The sequence below is a fragment of the Nasonia vitripennis genome, chromosome 4 (genome assembly GCF_009193385.2).
Source record: "Nasonia vitripennis strain AsymCx chromosome 4, Nvit_psr_1.1, whole genome shotgun sequence".
NCBI lineage: Eukaryota > Metazoa > Arthropoda > Insecta > Hymenoptera > Pteromalidae > Nasonia > Nasonia vitripennis.
The window spans coordinates 16,495,012-16,516,749 of record NC_045760.1 but is presented as its reverse complement, the minus strand read 5'-3'; the positions used below and the strand labels follow the sequence as shown (position 1 = coordinate 16,516,749).

At 33.5% G+C, this 21,738-nt stretch overlaps 4 protein-coding genes across 9 annotated transcripts; 2 read left to right on the top strand and 2 right to left on the bottom strand.

The window, feature by feature from the left end:
* Nucleotides 1-236: 236 nt before the first annotated feature.
* Nucleotides 237-13,808, bottom strand: LOC100116103 (pyruvate kinase). Of its 5 annotated transcripts, XM_032599039.1 has the most exons (9): nt 9,729-9,817; nt 6,027-6,062; nt 3,746-3,828; nt 3,090-3,434; nt 2,812-2,998; nt 2,211-2,732; nt 1,788-2,126; nt 1,536-1,692; nt 237-1,209 (listed from the first exon to the last, which is right to left on the bottom strand). In XM_032599039.1, exons 4-9 carry the CDS (start codon nt 3,432-3,434, stop codon nt 1,197-1,199), a joined length of 1,563 nt encoding a protein of 520 aa, XP_032454930.1. In that variant the 5' UTR covers nt 3,746-3,828; nt 6,027-6,062; nt 9,729-9,817; the 3' UTR covers nt 237-1,196. The 5 variants fall into 5 exon arrangements, with proteins under 5 accessions (XP_032454930.1, XP_032454928.1, XP_032454929.1 ...); XM_032599037.1 differs by lacking the exons at nt 3,746-3,828; nt 6,027-6,062 and adding an exon at nt 13,617-13,808 and having other exon boundaries at nt 9,729-9,923; XM_032599038.1 differs by lacking the exons at nt 3,746-3,828; nt 6,027-6,062 and adding an exon at nt 10,025-10,078 and having other exon boundaries at nt 9,729-9,923.
* Nucleotides 13,809-13,834: 26 nt separating this feature from the next.
* On the top strand, nt 13,835-17,014 carry LOC100116064 (probable phosphoserine aminotransferase). Its single transcript, XM_001600570.6, has 7 exons — nt 13,835-14,404; nt 15,017-15,147; nt 15,237-15,349; nt 15,445-15,606; nt 15,853-15,947; nt 16,021-16,190; nt 16,267-17,014. The coding sequence occupies exons 1-7, from the start codon at nt 14,339-14,341 to the stop codon at nt 16,628-16,630; spliced, it is 1,101 nt and encodes a 366-aa protein (XP_001600620.1). The 5' UTR covers nt 13,835-14,338; the 3' UTR covers nt 16,631-17,014.
* LOC100116026 (guanosine-3',5'-bis(diphosphate) 3'-pyrophosphohydrolase MESH1) lies at nt 16,213-18,191 on the bottom strand. Of its 2 annotated transcripts, XR_004344849.1 has the most exons (4): nt 17,471-18,191; nt 17,022-17,353; nt 16,705-16,890; nt 16,213-16,567 (listed from the first exon to the last, which is right to left on the bottom strand). XR_004344849.1 is itself a non-coding variant. In XM_001600539.6 (3 exons), exons 1-3 carry the CDS (start codon nt 17,655-17,657, stop codon nt 16,786-16,788), a joined length of 624 nt encoding a protein of 207 aa, XP_001600589.1. In that variant the 5' UTR covers nt 17,658-18,190; the 3' UTR covers nt 16,683-16,785. The 2 variants fall into 2 exon arrangements, 1 of the variants encoding a protein (XP_001600589.1); XM_001600539.6 differs by lacking the exon at nt 16,213-16,567 and having other exon boundaries at nt 16,683-16,890; nt 17,471-18,190.
* Nucleotides 18,192-18,245: 54 nt separating this feature from the next.
* LOC100115991 (zinc finger protein 830) lies at nt 18,246-20,750 on the top strand. The gene is made up of 4 exons (XM_031929133.2): nt 18,246-18,478; nt 18,656-19,127; nt 19,237-19,534; nt 19,601-20,750. The coding sequence occupies exons 1-4, from the start codon at nt 18,375-18,377 to the stop codon at nt 19,645-19,647; spliced, it is 921 nt and encodes a 306-aa protein (XP_031784993.1). The 5' UTR covers nt 18,246-18,374; the 3' UTR covers nt 19,648-20,750.
* Nucleotides 20,751-21,738: the final 988 nt, after the last annotated feature.

Here is a 21,738-nt window from a genome sequence, read left to right as displayed (position 1 = left end):
ATTCCTTTAATTGATTGGATTGAATGTACTTGTTAAGATTTTTCAGACCGCTGTTTATGTATAAACGGATTATTTTTTTAACTTACTCTTTTATTCGCAGTGTGATCGTGTGAATAGGTACAGGGAAACACAATATAAATATTCCAATTGTTGGTAATGCATTTATTATTTATTCTTTATTATAATTAAATGTGCAGAAGTATTTTAAACGTAACTTACTATAACACATTTAACACTTTTAAGTATTACCTATTAAATCACACATTTATTGAATGACACATTGTTAGCGTTATCAGAATTCAACAAAATCTGTTTATTATGAAATTAAAAATGAATAATAATCGAAATGTTTTGAACAAATTCGAATAGTACAATGATAAATTATATCGCGTTTTTAATAGACCGAGATTCTGTTATAAGAATAAAAATTAAATTTTATTTTACTTCTAATTCTATCATTAAACATTACCATCGTTTCAGATAATATAATTATCGATTTTACCCTGGTAGAAAATTAAAGGTTGAAATTCGTTAAAAAGTTTAATTGGCCAGTTTTATCAAATTTTAATGTAAACAATTAATTAAAATATTGCTAATATTTTAGTGATGCGTATCTATAATACCACATCAGTATTATTATTACGATAAAAATTGTTTTTCCCTTTTTTGGCATTAAAACGTATATATGTCTTATTACGAATATTTGGATTTTTTACGATTGTAACGTATTTTTCTACAATTTTTGGATTGTAACAGTCATTTGACAAATTTCAAGCAAAAGTTTCGTTTTATCATGAGTTAATGCGTCATATCTATGCATTTATAACGGTTAAACGCTTATTTAGTTAAATCGTTAACCACAACTTAGCTAAGTGTCTTAAAACTTAGCTTATTAACCGTTAACATTTCTACCAGGGTACTGTAGTTTCGTTATGTGCTGTATTTGTATATCAATCAATCAACTAAACAATAATACTGCAAGTCTAAGACATAGGCGAAGCACAGCATTGTTAATGGACTAGCGAACGCAACAAAACTTAGTTATCATAATCACACATTAAATTATTTATGTATGAATGATGACATACAATTACGCACACAATGAAACATCTTGGAACTGGTGATCTTATTTTTCATTTAATACATCTATCCACAGGATTTGTTTATATTCCTACACCAGAAATTCTGATGTGAATTCACTCAACATTCCTGAAAACAAAAAAATAGAATATTAATTTTGGAATTTATATAGAATTATTAGTAATCTAAAATAACTTTACTTGTATATAGGATTCTATGAAACTTTGTCACAACAAATATCTTCTCAGCATTTGAATATTTTTCATAAAAACGAATGATCGTCGATTAAATTATAAATTTACATATATTTTTTTTCAAATTTAAATTTCAATTCATATTAATTTAGTGATACAATAAAACTAAGGGATTCTTTTGTCTAGTAAAGATCTTCGTAAGAATCAGAATCACTAACTATATCACAAGTCTGTTCAACTAAAAATTCTGGATCTACGTACACAATGCGTAAAGTATTCGTAAAGCCAGAGCCCTGCTTCCAGCCAGTAACAATCACGACGGAATCTCCAGTTCGTACGAAACCACGACCTTTGCCAAAGTTTAAACCATATTGTACACGGATATCAACATCCTTAAGCCAGTCAGATAATGGAGCCTCTGTGAACAAATTTCATTTTAATTTTTTTTTTTTAATTTATATTTAATCATTACATTTTAATTCTAAAATTCTTTTAATAAAATGCTCTACTGACCTGTGTAGTGGAGAGGAAGAATGCCTCTGTAAAGATGCGCTTGCCGAGCAACCTGGTGGAACCTCGTGACCGCAATAATAGGGCAGCGTGGCCTGTACTTGGAGATCAAGTGCGCAGACCGACCAGAAGTGGTGATAACTATGATGGCACTAGCGAGACACTTGGCAGCCGCTTCGACAGATGCGATAGCCACTGCGTGCGTCGCATCAATCGGAGGCACAGCCTTGTTGGACAGATCAGCGAAGAGCTGATTTTGCCAAATCACAGCCTCCGCTTCCTTGCAGATATTAGCCATCGTGCGCACGCATTCCAACGGGTACTCTCCCTTGGCGGTTTCACCTGTAGAAAAAAATCAAGTTTTATTAGTCGCTTCATCTCAATTTAATAAGTCAATAGATAAAGCAGGGAAGCATAACTTCTTACCGGAAAGCATAACGCAATCGGCTCCATCAAGAATAGCATTAGCCACATCGGAGGACTCGGCTCTGGTGGCGCGAGGTTTCTTCACCATAGACTCAAGCATCTGAGTAGCGCAGATAACAGGCTTGCCAACCTTGTTGCATCGGCTAATCATGCACTTCTGGGCAAGGAACACCTTCTCAGGTGGGATCTCGATACCCAGATCACCACGAGCAACCATGATACCGTCAGAAGCCTCAATGATCTCGTCAAGGTTGGTCATACCCTGCTGGTTCTCGATCTTCGAGATGATTTTAATGTTCTTACCCTTGTCGCCAAGGATAGAGCGAATCTCAGTAAGAGCAGCAGCGTTACGAATGAAGGACGCAAAAATCATGTCGACCTCTTGCTCAACGCCGAACTGCAAGTCAGACTTGTCCTTCTCGGAGACAGCTGGCAAGTCGACTGGGACTCCCGGAAGATTGACACCCTTGCGCGAGCCAAGAGTTCCACCATTCTCGACAGTCGTTGTAATGGTATTGTCGCCTACATTATGAGAAAATTCCAATTAGAAACGGTAAGCAGTACAGGCATTTTTTAAGAATAAAATTTTAGCGATACTCACTGACTCCAGTGACGATCAACGACATCAAGCCATCGTCGACATACACTCTGTTTCCCTTTTGCAAAACTTTAGATATGTTGGCGTAGTCGACATAGACGGTGTCAGCATTGCCTTTCTCCGCGTAGGCTTTGTCCGTCGTTAACTTGAAGGTCTGGCCCTTCTTCAGTTCGACTTCAGCAGAGCCACCCTGGTAAATTTAAAATTCGTAATGCATATCGTTAGCCGAACAAGTTTTGCTTTAAATCGAATGTGCACAAAGGTTTTAAAAAATGACTTACCCCTTCGAGGAGGCCAGTACGGATCTCGGGTCCCTTGGTGTCAAGTGCAATAGCAACTGGTACACAGAAGCCATTCTTTTCGGTGAGATTCTTCTGGGCCTGGCGGACGTTGGCGATCGTCTCCGCGTGGTACTCGTGCGAGCCGTGGCTGAAGTTCATGCGGGCGACGTTCATGCCGGTCTCGATCATCTGCTCCAGCATCTCGACGGAACGGGAGACCGGTCCGATCGTGCAGATGATGCCGGAGAGCCGGGTGAAGAGGGTGTGAGAGTCGATGTCGAGAGCGCACATGTGGTCGAGATGACTCTGGGCGTTCTGGGCGGTAAAGTTCGGCTTGCCAGCCATCTACGGGAAATACGACACACAAGAATTAGGCTTGAATATCCAGGGACTACGACTTTCATATCGTGCGCTGAGCCAACACTTATATAGCCCTGACTGCAGGTCGTAGACTGACCGATTATTTGGTCTTTTTTCGCGTTACTTTATCTTAACTCAATACAACGCTCGTGCTTGTTTGTTGCAACTGGATAACATATTCAGATAATTTTTTTCTCGAGGGAATATCATCAAGTTTAATGTTATTGCGGGGTAATGTACTTTGATCGAATTCATTTATTATTCAAGCGCAAAGTTAATAATACTCATGTGTGTACCTTTATCTTTAACACTATAATCCCACAGCTTTAACTTCATTTTTATTTGTCATTATACTTAGAGGGGCAAGCCTGTGCTAAACCTGGAAAACAAATAGACATTTAAAACTCGACCAAATTTCTCAACAAAAATAAAGTTATTCATCAATTTATTAACTATTTTTTATTGCACAATTTCATCATATACGCGAACTGTGTTACAGATGCCTTTTATATCTGTATCATTAATAACAGGTTGAAACAAAATTTGGTTAATTTTTAAACATTTATATTAATTTTCTGGGTAAGAGTAATTCGAGCTTTTACAGAAAAAGATTTAACTTTATTTCATTAACACTGCAAATATCCTCGTATAGCAATAATTTAAAAAAAGTTTTCGAATTTCGGTCAGCCTACTTCCCACTTACAATCAGAATACATAATCGTAGAAAACAAGAGCGACCTTACACTCGTATAGTTTGTCAAATATACATTTTCATAAAGAGGCTACGTCACTCCTCGATATTGCAGAGCGGCTTGATTGACTATAAAGCCGCCGATAATACAAGAAGTGACGAAACGTATAGAGAATCGCCATTTAAATATAAAATACACAGTATTGAGCTGTGCGGAGATAAACAAATTTTAATGATATTTGTTAATTGTTCACTACATTAACATGCACTAATTAAAAGCATATGATGCACAGTGTTTCATATCAGTTTGAAAAAGCACGGATTAATTGTAAAAGCAGAAAAACTTCATGCACTAGTAGACAAACTAGAAAACGTTTCAATTATTATATTAGGTACATCAGCACTTGTATATTATTACTGCTTGTAGAAGAAAATACTACCCAGGAGACTTAAAATAACTTAAAATTTCAAGAGATTAAGCATTTTATCTGATTAAAATCAATGAAAAATGTTGAACTAGTTTTAGAATTACATATATGTTTAGAAAATGAAAATATAATAAGTTAAAGAAAAAAAGGGCATACAACGAGTTTCCTATATTGTAATTAATTAGAAATATTAGTCTTTGCGAAATAAGTGTTGTAACAATAACCATGAGTGATTTAAGAAAAATTATTTTGATTCAGCAAATTTTCTAACTGTTTCATACTTTTATCAAGTGATGAACAATGAAATCACGGGAAAACGATTTTTCTTCTTTCAATAATTTGATATTGCTCGCGGCCCCTCAATTTATGGATACGATCCTGATGTGTACAGCATTCAACGCATGCAGCCTCGCATGTAGCTTCAAAAATAGTTGACATCGCACAGCTGAGTAAGGTTCCGTCGACTATTTTTGACGCTACCCAGTGTCGATCCGGCGAATGACCACATCAAAGAAAGTACCGGACCCATAATTATTTTTGCTCGAGAATAATGTGTAATGAACAGAAAACTATCCTTGGAAGCCGAGATTATTTGTGGTGTGTGTAATTTGGCACTACCTCGGCATTAAAAAAAAAATAAATAAAACAAGAACGAACTTGTCAGGTAAAGAAACGTCACAGCAGACAGAGTGCGAAGAAAAAATTAAACTACTCGCTTGCGTTTCAAAAATATGTAACACTTAAAAAAAGAGAACGAGTTATTGTTAATAAAATAACAGTCAAGAGTTCCACAAAACTCTTCTTCAGGTGAAGCAAAAAAAAATTGAATAGCATGACCTACGAAATTGCTAAGTCCACGCCAAACTTTAATGACAAATGAAGAATATTCCATGTACGATTCATTCGGCTGCAAAAAAATCAAATTATTACGCCGTAAGAAAAACAAATATTACACGGTCTATCTACACGCCGCAGTGCGCTAAACTCAAGCGCACACAATTCGGCGCCTGCATACACGATTCAATTCGTTTCTATATTATTCAACCAAAAGATAGAGGCCAACATCACACAAATTGCAAACTTAAAATCACGTACACTACGGCAACACACAAAGGTTCATTCAAAAATGCTTTGTAAAAAACACATTCATATATGTCTGTGTATACTTTTAAAAGCTTATACAAGAGAATCGGTTACGTAACAACAAAAGGAGAAGTGCGAAGAAAAACATAGGGAAACACTAGCTCTACCCAAGAGATCTAAAACAAAAATATACTAATATGGATAATATAAAACAACAAAAGAGAGAACTAGCGAAAATATAAATAAAATTGCGTTATATTTTTGTGGAAAAAAGTAAACACGAGGAAGAGAAGTAAGGAAATAAAGTGAGAGAGAGAGAGAGAGAGAGAGAGAGAGAGCTCTTTGTAGCGGCTTATCTCTCTTATGTGAAAGTACCTTATCGTCGGCGGTTATCCAGACCATTTTGGCGGGCTGCGCAAACAAAGGGGAAATAGTTCGAATTAGTGATTGCTGCTTCTTGGGTACGAGTTTCTGATGCTGAGAGATAATCACAGGTGCGCGGCAGTAAAGGCGCCGGCTGCCGTTCCGACGAACGGCTAGCGCCCGGCGCATTCGGACGCAGCTGCCGGCTTCCGGGCCAGTGGAAAATCACTCGCTCAGGCCTATACTAAGAGGCTCTAAGTGTCTCGTCTTGCGCGTAGCTTTCTCTGGCATGAAGCTCTCCGACACCTATAGCCATTCCTCGACCCCGCACCACCAATATAGATGGTGCACCAAACAGTAGGCCGAAGTATGAGGGCTGATGGACGCGTTTTTCAATCATTTCCAAGACTTTTTCAAGTTATAATCTGGACTATTTTCAGAGAAACTGAAGTGCGATTTCTTGGTTTGCCCGTTGCCGAGATACGTCGCGAAATACTATTTTTTAAATGACTTTCTATTTTTAGTTACTGTCGCCTCTTTTATCGGAAGAACGTATTATTATACAAATAAACCTTTGAAATACTAATCCTACAGAGAAGTGACAATTATAATTTTGAAATATGCTTATTTTTATGAAGCACTGAACTGGCTGTATCAAAATAATACTGAAGAAAGCTCATGCATAAACGAATTTAATTTTACATCAGTCCAATTGTAACTTTATTTCATATTCTGTATCAAGCCGAGATAAAAATCTTCAATCATTATATAAGTATTAGATTATTCACGATCGAATGGAATTTTATTTAAAACGACTTCAATTGCATAATTTTTAATGTTAATAACAAGATTTTTCATTAAAATTATATTATTCCAAAAGGATATAGGATTTTTTTATGCAGAGATATAGGATTCTTTTTTTGCCTAAACTTATAACTGGTTTGTCATATTTTTTTATTTTAAATTTGAAATGCTAACAGTCACTAAAAATAAAATAAGTCAAATATGACTATGGTGTAGATATATACATATATAATTTTCCACTGGCCCATCGTAATACCAGCCTTATTGATTGATTACTCTTTTTTCATTACTATTCAATAATATTTTAAGATCAAGACAAATAGAAAATGTTAGGATTGTATTTTATTTATAATGCATATTTACGTAATGATATGCACTAAAGTAACTGAAATAGCAAGGGTTAACGTTTTGAAAAATCCTTTGTTTCTGACCACTGCTTATAACAATATTTTTATACATAAAAGAACGTTAATAATAAATAAAAAGCGAAAATATATTTTCTATTAAATTAGTACTGCAGCACGTTATAAAATTTAAAATATAAGATAATACTGTTCATCTTACGCTCACGAATCACTTTAAAATATATATAAACGGCTGTTCCGACAATGGTGTCTCATGCTCGAGTTCTTTTCGTCGACGGAGTATTTTTTGCGTCAGACGGCGCGGTGACAATCGTAAAAAAAGAAGTATCTAGAGAAATGTAGAAGGCTACTTCGTGAAATTCCAGACCTTAATGGGACTGATGCAAGCATAATAAATTAAGCTTGTGATTGTTAATATTAAATGATATGTAAGTTATAAAAGTCGAATGCTTCTTCCTGCAACCGTAATAAAAAAAGATGTACGTAGTACGAAAGGAAAATATATTTTGAAGGTGCATTTGCAGAATGTGTGCCGATGAATTGATATGATCTATTATTACAAGTTAAGTTACATGTTAAGTTATATCTATCAAGCAATAAAATTATTGTTTATTAGTAAATGTCAAGTGCAAGTAATGCAGCAGTATTAATGCCATTATGATGAATTACTCAGTCACGTAAACACAATCACGTAAACGAGTATATTACGATCTTGAATATAATACTGTATCGATTAAGCCGACCGACGTCTGGCGATAGCGTCTAGACGGTGTATTGACAATGCGTAATCTTTTTACATTCCTTTGATTATAATTAAATTTTACGTAAATATTGCAAATGCTAAATTGTCAATTACGCATTTAGACGTCATTTTTTATTTTAATCAACGTTTTTATGTTTCGAACATAGTTACAAAAAGAAAAAAACAAACAATTAAGTAATCTTATAATTCAGAATATACAATTTTTTATATCTTGCGTGAGTAAATTTTCTATAAACATAGATAGGTACATAGATGTATATAATATTCATAAACAGTAGGTTATTTAAAATCATTTTTGTGGAATAAACTAAACCGACATGAAGCAGTAAAAGAATATATATATATATATATATATATATATATATATATAAAAAGAAAATTAGCTAATAAAAGTAATCTCAGGACTCGCGTACTTCAGTAAGTAAATAGGGTGGCAAGGTCAACGCTATATAAATATAAGCTACATTCGTGCGAAGAGCAGCTGCAGCTGATGACGCGAGGTCCACTCGCTGAAAAGATCTTGGCGAGCATGCGCGTACACGTGCCCACCTACTGACGAAAACGCGATTGTCACGTGTTCGCGGTGGGATCACTCGCTCTATGCGAATTTCGACTACCCCCGCGTATTCCTCACTCCTTCTATTCTTCTTCTTATCAATATCCTTATCGCGAAATTACTTAATCTTTACACTCTTGGTCCACGCGCTCGGAAAAAAACGCACACGTTGTTGGATGGTGCTTTAAAAATCATAAGTACATTGTCCCTTCCTCGTATCATTTGCGCGCCTTGCGTCGGGTTTCTGTATAGCACTCGATACTCGGCATAACCTCCAAAATGAAACTATTCTTTCTCTACTCTTTTTTAATCCTATTATGACTTGGACATGTAAAAGAGACTTTGTCGAATGAAAACGCAAGTCGTGAACTTGATTGTTCTGCTTTGACACTTTTGTTAAGTAACTAAGAAAGAATTTTCGCGACGTAATTATTGTAAAATTCAAAAGAAGCTATACTTTTCTGAGATTCTCGTGACTCAGCGAGATACGATGAAATGTAGCTTAGAACTCACCCTGATGGTATTTTATCTTTCATTCCAAACAAATAAGGATATCTCGAACGCATATTTGAGGACATTATCATTTTTAGATAGCTAAATAAGTATATCGACATTGCAAATGTAGTTGCGTTTTTAACGCATTGACTTTTTAATCCACGCTTTGCCTACTACTCAACATATACTTATCTATTTATTATATAGCTTGACAAACTGCGACATAAGCATAAGCAGGGTCTTCAAATGAAAAAATGTTTATATCGCCACGAGCAATCGATTTCCTTTGGCCGGTTATACAATATTACAATGGCCGACACACTTTTGCGGCATCGCCTTAACATGAACAAAAGTTGAATATCGTATGATCCCCGATTCCAGATCCACGACGACATTGTATATTTTCTCGCTTGAATTTGCAAATCCACGAGCGTAGCGCATAGCTTTGCCGAGACGGGGAGGTGAGAGGTTATTTGCAAACAAAGAGAGAAAAGAGATCGCACTCTATTTCGTTTTAACTACTGAAGACCAGGCGAGAATTTTCAAGGTTACGGGCGTTCCGTTACTCTTGACGAATATCTCGCGAAATTCGCACGCGAGTGTGCCAATACAGTTCTGAAACAATGCTCCGTTCGACAGGATAAAAATGTCGAAACTTTCAGTGAATCTCGCGATTATTCGTTGGTGGACTATCGCCGAGAGCTTAGGATAATTATTTCTACTTGCTTTACCTTTATCAATTGGGCAGTTGCAGGAGAAAAAGTTGAAATCGATTCGCAAAGCTGTGAGCGGATCTGCGGCTTGCTGCTGACTGACGTTTGAGGACGCGGAAGGTCACGTCGGTCTCGGAAACCAAATTCACGGCTGTGCATAGCGCTGCAGACGCCACGCGCCTCGTGATCATAGATTCTCGGGTCTCATTGTTTCTGGAAATAAATATTGGAGACTTGTCAGTTATATGTGGGAATTTGCATCGGAAAATAATAAAATAAAACGGATGGTTGATTGTTAAAATTAAATAATAAACATCGGGGGACTGGAGGGATTATTTTGGCACGACTCTGACGAAACCTTGATAGACGAGAGGCGCCATCTGTGATAATCGATGATTCGCGACCAACCGCGATATTTTTGTAGGCTGCGCCGTGGACGCCGTCATCGGCTGATAAGACGATGCGCGCGAAGATATGAACTTTTTTTTTGCTGATCATGCAAGTCTTGGTGATATTTTCAGTAATTTGCAGATTTAATTTGTTAATTTATTTAGTAATCAATTATTATGAGTAAAATTTCAAACATTGTATAAATATAGTACAATACTCGAATAACTCAAATTTTATTCTAAACATTGCGTGAAAATCAACATTTGCGTTTTTATCTTTTATTAATTATTAACTATATAAACAATAATGCTATAACATCTGGAATGTCATCAAATTAATTTCTTTCAAATATTAATTAAAACCGTATTTAATGATCACATAAAATCATGTTTCAACAAATTATTTAAAGTTAAATGTAATTACTTTAAATTCTGCATCCAAATATAGTAAATATTAACAAATGAGGAAGTAATTGCTATGACAAGATTGTTTAATCTCATAATGGCCTGATTCATTTTTGCCTATTCCGTAAACGACGGGTCTTATCTAACCCTGACATAATACACTTGTATGTTGAAAAACAGCATCGCAAATGATACTGGGCATCGAACCACTTTGCTTATATTGCATTGATAAATTCCAAGGTTATAAGTAATATACTAAAGAGAAATCATAGCTTGCTTCATTGAAGATAACTTCAATTAAATTATAAAATTTTATTTGTATTATTCTCGGTATGAAAATGTGATGAATCCGACTTTAATTAATATCATATATGGCTAAGTGTTTAATTAATAATTCGTATATATTTCTATGAAATCAATATGTATATCGTTTACAGTATGCGAAAAATTCTTCAGAATAAGATACTTATATGACCAGGAAAGTGAAAGCAAAAGTGGATCATATATAAGGAATTTCCAGGGCCTCTATAAGCATGCTGTAATGTGAGAGAAGGGGGCAACGACTTTTCAGGCCCCAGAGAGCTAGTGCATCAGTTATTCTGTCCAGGCTAGTAAAGATAGTGCACCAAGCTAAAGTAATATACGCAGAGTGAAATTGAAATAGGAGTATACTAGGTTTTGATAATAGACCTAAATATAAAAAATATTTTTAGTTGTTTTAAGTGAATTTGTGTTTTTATCTCTACGCCTTGTAGACTGCGATAAGTATATATTATTTTTTATAATTCTGTTTCGACAAAATCGTATTCAATACTTGAGGTCAATTTTAATAAAAATACTTTGCTGCCTTTAAGTAGTTATAATATAACGTCAAGATTATTAATGAATGACTTATATTTGTAGTAATAAATTCAAATGTAAGTATATATAAATATCACAACTGCATAATTCGAAATGACTGCTGAATTGCTGGTACAAGCATTTTCATCTGTATCGGATGTCGATGCAATACTTATGCCAAGTTAACACCATCAGTCTTATCAAAGAACAAACGATAAAACAGTGTTACGTTGTAGAAAAATGATGCAAAAGCAGATGGAAGACAAAACTATCATCCGTAGCATTTTAAATATACATAAAGAGGGAAGCATCGATATAAGTTTAAAGCTACAACATACCACGTATTACTAGAGATGGGCGAAAAATAGGTCCATTTTTCGACCAGCGATGAAACGCTTTTTCGGACATTTTTTACGCATTTATTGGAGTAAGAATAGTCATACCGTATTACAAGGAATTTTCAAGCTTGTAAAAATAGATTTCATTGTCTAAAGCAAAGCACAGGTGATAGCTATTTGATGGCTACGAAAGTACTACGCAAATAAGTCGGGTCAAAAAAGTGAAAAAAGACTGTTAATTGTGCAAAACGTTTGGAAATCAATTAAAATCCGTAAGCCTCTTTGAAATAAGTGTACGACACAAGGAATAATATCAATACGAAAGATTTAAGGTTATGTTCATTCCAACAAATGCTCAAGAAATGGGAGAAAAAGCGTTTCATCACAAGCTATGATTAGGCTATTTCTCATAGCCATTTCATAGTTTACAGCCCATTTTAAATTTTCGAATTTCTACCAGGGGAAGGTTTAACGAATAGAAATTAAAAGCGTGCGCACCATAGTGGTTGGGATCGGTATACAACTGGCAGAGACCGTATCGTAAGTAAAATTATCGTAATGTGTGAAAATGATTAAAAGTTAATAATTAAAGAAGAAAATTATGCAAGGATCTTATATAAAATTTATAAATAATTAGAATATTGATATTTTGAAAATCGTACAGTGAGGACCATCGGAAATCGGCAATACTGGCAATAGGTCTATAGGTCCATGAGCCATAGGTGAAGTGCTGGAAAAGCGCGGATGCGAGAGTCAGTCTAAGTTATAAGTTTTGTATTCCAAACCTTGGTGGTTATATTTTTCAAAAATAAAAATTAAAGATATCAAAGAGTTTTTGAAAGTTTATTTTATTTTATTTTATTTCTTTTTTTTAAATATATTTGCCAATATCTTTAAAGTAAAGAACAAATCAAGCAAAGAAGGAATTAAGGAGTTAAGCAAAGAAGGAAAGAAGGAATTAAGGAGTTTACGAACCAAGTGAACTCTGAACATCAGAAAAGAAAAGTAAGCGGAGTTTAAATAAATAAAAATTACCATTAATAAGGATTGGAATAGTGTATGAGTATGAGTTTTGAACGCTGCCGCTCATTACACATACATTTTGGATAACTTGTATAGTTCTCTGCGCATTGACTGAACTTCGCTTGATCGGAGGCCTTTTGATTTACAGAGCAACTATTTGCTTGTTCAGTAATGTGGGTGGTAAAAACGTTGCACGTTTTGTAAATTGTAAAATAAATAAAGCGACTCCATTCCGAGTTCTAGCTAAAGCTAAGCTCAAAACGGAGAAGCATATAAGTGCGACTTTCGGAAGTAACAGCGGTCTCTAACTCTCTTTATAAGATGATTATTTGCATTTAGATTAGTCGTGTATTTATATATGCAGTTATACAAACTTCCAAAACTATTAATAGTATATATCTGTATTATACTATTAATAGTATATATAATTATATCTGCGGGAATTGAGATAATTAAGATATCGCGCATTATATAATATGATTCTGATTATCCATTGCAGGTATCAACAACCGTCATCACTAATATATCTATATTATAAGTTGTTTTTAATATTCATGCAGAAACGCGTAATACTTCGTATCGCAAAGATCTTAATTTTACTACTATATACGAGATAATAGGGTCAACAAGTGTGTGTTATCGCCTTGTAGAGATAAAGCGTCGCGGGGGATAAATAAATTGATGATCTCTTCAGTTCAGTGATTCTCATCGACTTTATTTCTATCAATTTTGGTTTCATGTATAATTAATTTTGCAAATTCAAAAATAACGAATCTAGATATTATAGGCTTGATATGGATAAAATATAGATCGTTTGAATATAATGTTATATGTATTAAACAAAAAAAATAAGAAAGATACGATTTTTTTAGACTGAAGAAAAAGTGATTTTTTAAAAATAGAACTCATACCATTAGTCCGCTAATCTGCTGCAAGTAAAAATCTTTGTAGGGCGTAAAAAATATCCATCATGTGAAATAAGCTTATTCTTTTTCTTCTTATGGCCATCACTGTTAAAAATATTTTCAGCGAGAATCGTTGAAAATAAAACCGATCAAGCAAGTCGAAGCGAAAAACACCGGCTTCAATTTTCACCGCTTATTTCACAACAGAATAGAAGAGCCACAGTACATGTAGATTCTCCGCACGCGACGTGCGCAAAAGGTTCTCAACTCGCAACGATAGCGCTGACGCGCCTGCACGAGTCAATGAATTCCTCGGCACGAGCGAGCCGGTTAGACCAGTAAATCGGCGGCGCGTTGTTATGCGAGCATTTGCGGCTGGAAACCGACTCGAATCAAGTCTCATCATTGCAACTTTTCAGTCCCGACAGTGCTCCGATTTCGCGTATTTAGCCGCAAGAACCACGGTGTTCCCCGGTTTTTTTCGAACTAACTTATGCTATACCAGCTCGAGATCGAAATTTCGTAGTTCTTCGCGGGGTATCGATAAGCGGAAAAACTCAATAAGATTATTTTGTGCGATAAAGTCACAGAGATCGCGGGAGGGAGAAGCCGACTGACTTCTTCGCCTGATAAGCAGCGCGCGTGGCGTGAGTGGCTAGGAATTAACAGACCTTCAGAGTCTCTGGGTAGAGCACGAGTCGACGCCGACAAGACAACAAGCTATCATCATGAGCGAGAAAAACGTGGAAAGAGCCATCAATTTTGGTGCTGGTCCCGCACAACTTCCACTCGAGGTAAAACTTGTTATATGCGTACAATATTTTAATTTCACGATGATAGTTTCAGAAAATATTTTCATATTTTGATGAATTAAACGTACATATGCAATCTGGCGTGGCAATCACGCAAATCTTTCTTCAAATAAAATCTACTAATATACGCACATAAAATATATTACGATAATTGATAAACACTCGCAATGCAGCGATAAATATAACAAAAATTCAAACGGGACTGAATTATTTGGCTTTGATAGTTTCATGAAATTTCTTATCGCTTCTTCAGCTCTTAACAAAAGTCGAAAACAAGAATGAATCTCAAGTCTTAGATCAAGATGTACGATATGTCTATATAGGTTTCGTAACTTAATTATATATTTTCTAAATAGTACAATGAAATTGGACGATTTTTAATGTTTGTAAAATCGTAAAATGTTGAGATTATATAAAGCAAAGTAAAAAAGGTTTACGTTTGCGAAATTCGAATGTCTAATTACATTGCTTGCGCACGCTAGCATGTTTATCAAGCTCAAGGTCATTGACATTCAAGTTTCTATCATACGTAACATGTACGAATTAAGTTCGATACAACATGAATATTAATAAGTACTGTTTCTTTTTGATAAGGTACTGAAAGATGTTCAAGAAGAATTATTGAACTATGCAAATACAAAAGTAAGCATACTTGAAATCAGTCATCGATCTAACGATTTCAAAAAGGTCGTCGAAAATGCTCAAGCAAGATTGAGTGAACTGCTGTAAGTATATAATATATTAGCACTTTACTTAGCGCTATTAAATCTTACTGCTAGTTGTTCAACCAATAATACACGTTTTCTGTTTTTAGTAAAATTCCAGACAATTATAAAGTCATGTTCTTGCAAGGTGGTGGAACTGGTCTTTTTGCTGCTGTGCCCCTCAACATGATGAAAACTGGAAGTGCAGATTATATTGTTACTGGTTAGTAAATCAAGTCAAATATATAATAATTATCTACACTGCATGATAGAAACTATAAGTCGTGAAATGAAAACTAATAATTTTTATATTTTAAGGTGCATGGTCATCTAAAGCAGCCAAAGAAGCTGCTAAATATGGAAAAGTTAATTTGGTTTTACCCAAAACCACTAAATATACTGAGATTCCTGATAAATCGACTTGGAATCTTGATCCAAATGCATCATACGTTTATTATTGTGATAATGAAACGGTTCATGGTAAGATTTACTTGTATTGAATCTATATAATCTGAAAATATACAACAATTTATGCACACTTTATTACACATCTTTTAGAAAATCGGCGATTCTGAAAACATAATTAACCGATCATAATTTTAGTCCTTGAGACTGCCGTACTTTTTACGTATTTTTTTCCACTATTCCAGAAGATGGGAGCAAAGAGAAAGTAAATTTATATGAAAATATAGATATTATATTCATGCAATTATATTATTATTCAAGGTATTGAATTCCATGATATCCCAGACACCAAAGGAGTTCCTTTAGTAGCAGATATGTCATCAAATTTTGTATCAAAACCACTAGATATTTCAAAAGTAAGTTTTTTCATTTATAAACAATTATATTATGTTTCAAGTTAAAAATATTTATACTTTTTATTTTCTGCAGTTTGCCTTAATATATGCTGGAGCTCAAAAAAATGTTGGCCCATCTGGTGTAACAATTGTTATTGTGCGAAAAGATTTTATTGGCACTGCAATGTCCATATGTCCATCTATCTTTGACTTTGCAGTGGTTGCAGCAGAAAATTCTATCCATAATACGCCGCCAGTCTTCCAGTGAGTAATAATAAACAATTCATTTTTGATAATTTTATTTATTGAATTTGCTAACTTTTCATTTTCTTTTTTTAAGAATTTACTTTGTTGGAAGAGTTTTTGAATGGATAAAGAAAAATGGACGAGTAGAAGGCATGGCTGAACTTGCCCACAAGAAGAGCAAACTTATTTATGATGTGATAGAGCAATCTAATGGTTTTTATATATGTCCAATCGACAAAAAATGCCGTAGTAGAATGAATATTCCATTCAGAATAAAGAATGATGAAGCACTTGAAAATGCCTTTGTAGCTGGTGCTGCTGCTCTTAATATGCTACAACTTAAGGGACATCGATCAGTTGGTGGTATTCGTGCATCTCTCTACAATGCTGTTACTCTAGAGCAAGTAGAGGCATTAGCAAAATACATGAAAGCTTTTTATCAAAAGCATGCGAATTGAAATAGGATCTTAATATTTAATAGTATAAGTAATATATAAAATGTATACTTTGTTAAGCTCTTTTGTTATCTTACTTTTATATATAAAATCTTTTGTACATATATCTGTTGCCTAATTTATCATTATTTTTGGCATCTATTTTTGTAACATCATCACTACAATTTTCCTTTGGTCTCGGAATGTTTTATAAACATATCATCTAACAACTTTTCTAATTTTATATTTGTACCTTTTAATCCATCAACAACCAACTTTGCCCACTGTAAATATGGTATTATTTTTTTATAAATGGTATAAAATAAATAACTTGTATAATATTGACTACATTTGTTCGAAACAAAATTGACTATTTTTTAAATTAATTAAATTAAATAATGTATAAAACTCATACCTTAAAATATTCATTTACTCTTTCAATTGACCACCCCTCTGGTATTTCTTTTTTTAAATCCCTCAAGTTATATAGTTTATCTGCTAATTTAACTAGCTTAGCTTCATGACTGCTATTTGGTGCATGCTCGATTTGTAATCTTTTTCGCTCTAGTTTTGGTAATGATTTGTCATCAGTTACCTCTTCAACTATCTTTCGTATCTTTGCACCAAAATGCTCTTCTATTTCTTCAAATGTTGTATCCGTGTCTTCCACTGTATCGTGTAATAAAGCAGCTACTATTACTGCTGGATCACAAACCTCTCCTTCTTCCACCAAAATATTTGCTACACCTTAAAGATTAGAAAATATGGGATACAGCAATTTAATAGAATATATGTATAATATAACAACAAAAACTTAACCACTACAAATCGTAAGATTGCGTATTCAAAAGAAAAATAAGTTACCTATTGGATGATTTATATATGGGGTTTTCTCTTTATTAAGTCGTCGTTGACGACTGTGTTTTATTGCTGCAAAATTTGCACATTTTACAACCAAATAAACAAGTTTATTCTTTGTTATTTCATCACTAAATAAATCTGTTTCAATTTTTCTTTTTTTTATTTGTTTATTATGATTGTTCTCTTCCATATTAAAATCAAAAATAATTTTATTAATCAATAAATGCTAAAATTTTACAATTTATAAAATTTGCAAGTCTGAATTCATCATGCCAGAATCAGAAAGTAAGGTTAGGATAGACGAGGGAATTACAAAAGATACAAAAGATACAAAATCTTCAGACAAAAATAAAGTATAAGATAAGTGCACATATTTATACTTACAAGTAGAAACATGTGATTTGCATTAGAAAGTTTTGCTTGGATAAATAAGAATAATTAATAAAAACTGTGTATGTAATAGTGTTCCTTTTTTTATTTATATGTATTTACTTTATTTATGTAGACTCATATTCTTATCATAGTAACATAAACTTTCTATATTTAAAAAAGATATTTATAATATTATTTAATACTATATATTTATATACATACACAATTACAGGATTAGGAAACAATAGAACATGTCTTATCAGCTGACTATTTGTTTGTATTTGCCGCGGTTTAGGTCTTTTTTTCCTAACCTTACTTGACACACGATATCAACCTGCACCAATATATATAGCCCTTCGAGTACTATATGCTCGAAGATATAGCCATGTAGGTATATATAGGTATATATAAAAGTATGCTTGGCATAGTTGGTACTGAAAAATAATAACCTCAAAAACTTGACACTTCATTATTATTTTATAAAATATTATGTACTAATTAAATTTATTTGTAAAAAGTAGTGCAACAGCTAAATATGGCTAGTAAAAAGAAACTTAGTAAAGAAGAGCTCAGGAAGGCGATGCTGGAGGCAAAAAAGAAACACAGTGTGATAAAAAAAATAGAATCTCCACTGGCTAGATATCCTTTTATTATATTAAATGACGCTTTTAAACGACATTTTTAAAAATAAATTAGTATTTACTTTGTATGAAATTAAACTCAATATGTTGTATTTTCTTTATAATTTATATTTACCTTTTTATACAACATTTATTATTCCTTACAGTCGAGTATTATCCTTAACTTCTTTTATACATATAACGAATTAGATCAACTAACATGTGTTCTTTGCAAGACAGTGGTACGCAGTGAAACATTGTGGCCAATTCATTTGAATTCCAAAACTCACAAAGATAATATTGCATTAGCAAAGAAAACCAAATTGGAACCCGCAGCAACTCAACCCCGGCCATCTAATAAAAGAGCAACATTATTTCAAGAACCACAGCCAGTAAAAAAAGTTAAAGGAATTCTAAAGAATACTGGGCACCCAGCAAGTATAAAATCAAGTTTACCAGCTGGTTTTTTTGATGAATCGTCTCCTAGCCATAAAAACATTGATAATAGTAATGCAAGAAAAACTGAATCTACTACAGTAAATGGATCAAATGTTAATGGTAGTCAAGAATCTGTGAATGTTGAAGCATCTGAAGTAAAGAATAATAAAGACAGTAGCCAAGCAGTACTTCCAGAAGGTTTCTTTGACGATCCAGTAAAGGATGCAAAGGTAATTGTTATCTCTCTACTGGGTTTGGATATTACAATACCTTCTTTAATATACAGAATTAATCATTATTGCGTAACAATTTTTTACAATTGCAAACACCATTTTCTAGGCACGTAATGTTGAGTATAAAGACCCTATCGAAGAAGAATGGGAAAAATTTCAGAAAGAAATCAAAGAAGAAACAGCACAGTCTGCACAAATTATAGGAGATGATCAGGAAGAGGCAGCAACAGAAAGGCAGATTGATACCATCGAAGAGCAATTAAGAAATTGGTCTAGAGTAATGGATTTAGTCAAACAAAAAGAACTTGTTCACACAACAGAAAAAAAACAGGAGAATAATGATTTTTCTTCTGATGAAGATGATATTGATGAATATTTAGATTGGCGAGTAAAGAAATCATACCGTGAGTGATTGCTTTTTTATTTATGAATACATGATTAAGTAACCATTAAAAATTTGCATGTTACAGCGAACATTACTGAAATATCAGCTGAATTAAAAAATAATTATGTATAGTATTTTGACTTGAAATGCAATACATTTTTCTGAAGACTAAATTGCATTAGAAATTGCAACTGATGCAATATAGAATTAGTTTTATTTGAAAACCAATAGTCAATAAAAAGGAATAGGATTAAATGTAGGTTTTGTATCATATTCATCTACTTCTGTAATATAATGTATAAATGTTTAGAAGCTGTGTTGCAAACAAAAATGTAAATGTGTATTGAAAAGTTGATTCTATGAAACTTCAAGAATGCAACAATACATTATGATACAACTAATTTAGATTTTTATACCATCATTTATGAATGGATAAATTCGTCACATTTCGTATCATGAAAAGCATTTCGTAGATACTTACACATTCATATTATGTATATAATACAAAATTCATTTAATTCATGTTGTTGTCCTTTAATGCGTTAAATTTTCAATATGTTCATAAATATGGGGTCCAAAATCCAAAGGGGTGGAAAGATTTGAAACGTCACAAACTTCTTTAGTGTATTAAGATTTTATTAAAATGAATTCAAAGAGTCCATAAGGTAATAAGTTGTTCGAAGATACAGTACAATATAATCGTATAGATATATAATATAATTCATATAATTGTTTCGTGTAAGCTATACATACGAAATTGTACCTTATAAAGACTATTAAATATTAGAAATACTATCTACGTCGCCGCTACATAGAGTTTTTTCACTTAAGTACATCATCATTAGACGAAGCTCCTCATATGCGCAAGGTGACGTTGCTTTGTTCTTATTCATTCTACATTTTTCACGTTCCTAGACACAAGTACTTATAGTTTCTAAACTCGTTGTCTTTCCCATATTATAGCGCAAGGAATCGGACGCACGGTTTCGGCGCGCAAGTCGCGGATTCTGAATGTCGATTCTCGAAGCTTCTTTATTTTTCACGTTTCAGCGTTGATCTCTACTCGGAAAAGAGACGATTGGTTCATCTACGATCGAGCCAATAAGATGCACTTCGACATGTCGATCAATGGTCAACTGGGCGTGTGTATACTTGAGATTTTCCTGATTTTGTTATCTATTATATACGAGTAACCCATGTATAGCAATATAATATCTATGACTTGTGCGAATGTTTCTTGTATAGCTCATTTTATTATCATAATAATTATGTATATATTATTTATGTCCAAAACCACTTGCCGTACATGGATGTACATAATTTATCTCTTATTTTTGTGCTATAAGTAATTTGTCGATCTGATTCTTACATTGTCTTATACAGAGTATAGAATTATTCATTTTTTATGCGTTCGCATTAAACTAGAGATTTTATTAAAATTATAATAGCTGCTATGCGAATTTATCAATAAATTTCTCGTTATGTGGTATTTTTCTACAAAGGACAAAGTCGCGATAAATTTTTCAAAAAGCGCATTCAGCAGCACAACTCTACTCATCGGGTTGTACATTTTATTTTTACTTTGGTGTATTTTACCCTAAATCTGATTTTTCGTTGATTCATCAAACGCTACACTTATACACGATTCAACGATTAAAATATTGAAGCAACTTTTTGTAATGACAGCACCAATGCATCAGAAACGTACTTGTTCCATTTCGTACTGTTTTACTTTGTTATGCTCGTTAATCCGCAATCCGTTTTTTGTGTATATATACAATAGTATATGATGCATTTCATAGGTCATAAATAATTGTCACGTACGCGCCTTTTACGCCTTTGTGGTTTTTATTTTGTTATCACGAAAGATTGTGAGTGTTAACTATAGAAGAGTTTAAAAAGTACTAAATCGAAATTTACACTGTGACAATGAATGTCATAAATTTAGGATATTTATTAATTTTTCTTGTTAAACGAGTATCTGGCAAATGGACGATGCAATTGAGTTTTCATATTAAAAAAAAAAATTAAAACGTTACTATTTATCGCTTTTCTGTACGCCAAAATCTGACACAAAAATTAGGAATCGGAGAAATTAATGATGTATGGCAATTTATTTTTTATAATCTAAAACTCATCAAAATTATAATCCCAACAAGCACATACAAAATAAATATTCTTTTACAACTCTTTAAGAATTAACGAATGTCCGGCGCGGACATT

Excerpts from the sequence above, each read along its gene's own strand:
- LOC100115991 (XM_031929133.2), top strand. The coding sequence starts at position 18,375 with ATGGCTAGTAAAAAGAAACTTAGTAAAGAAGAGCTCAGGAAGGCGATG. Across the intron at positions 19,128-19,236 it reads ATCCAGTAAAGGATGCAAAG|GCACGTAATGTTGAGTATAA; the intron begins GTAATTGTTATC and ends ACCATTTTCTAG. Across the intron at positions 19,535-19,600 it reads GCGAGTAAAGAAATCATACC|CGAACATTACTGAAATATCA; the intron begins GTGAGTGATTGC and ends TGCATGTTACAG.
- LOC100116026 (XM_001600539.6), bottom strand. The coding sequence starts at position 17,657 with ATGGAAGAGAACAATCATAATAAACAAATAAAAAAAAGAAAAATTGAA. Across the intron at positions 17,354-17,470 it reads ATATATAAATCATCCAATAG|GTGTAGCAAATATTTTGGTG; the intron begins GTAACTTATTTT and ends CTAATCTTTAAG. Across the intron at positions 16,891-17,021 it reads GAGTAAATGAATATTTTAAG|TGGGCAAAGTTGGTTGTTGA; the intron begins GTATGAGTTTTA and ends CCATATTTACAG.
- LOC100116103 (XM_001600601.6), bottom strand. The coding sequence starts at position 9,869 with ATGCACAGCCGTGAATTTGGTTTCCGAGACCGACGTGACCTTCCGCGT. Across the intron at positions 2,999-3,089 it reads GTACTGGCCTCCTCGAAGGG|GGTGGCTCTGCTGAAGTCGA; the intron begins GTAAGTCATTTT and ends TAAATTTACCAG. Across the intron at positions 2,127-2,210 it reads CGATTGCGTTATGCTTTCCG|GTGAAACCGCCAAGGGAGAG; the intron begins GTAAGAAGTTAT and ends TTTTTTCTACAG.
- LOC100116064 (XM_001600570.6), top strand. The coding sequence starts at position 14,339 with ATGAGCGAGAAAAACGTGGAAAGAGCCATCAATTTTGGTGCTGGTCCC. Across the intron at positions 15,148-15,236 it reads GCAAGATTGAGTGAACTGCT|TAAAATTCCAGACAATTATA; the intron begins GTAAGTATATAA and ends TTCTGTTTTTAG. Across the intron at positions 15,350-15,444 it reads TGCAGATTATATTGTTACTG|GTGCATGGTCATCTAAAGCA; the intron begins GTTAGTAAATCA and ends TTATATTTTAAG.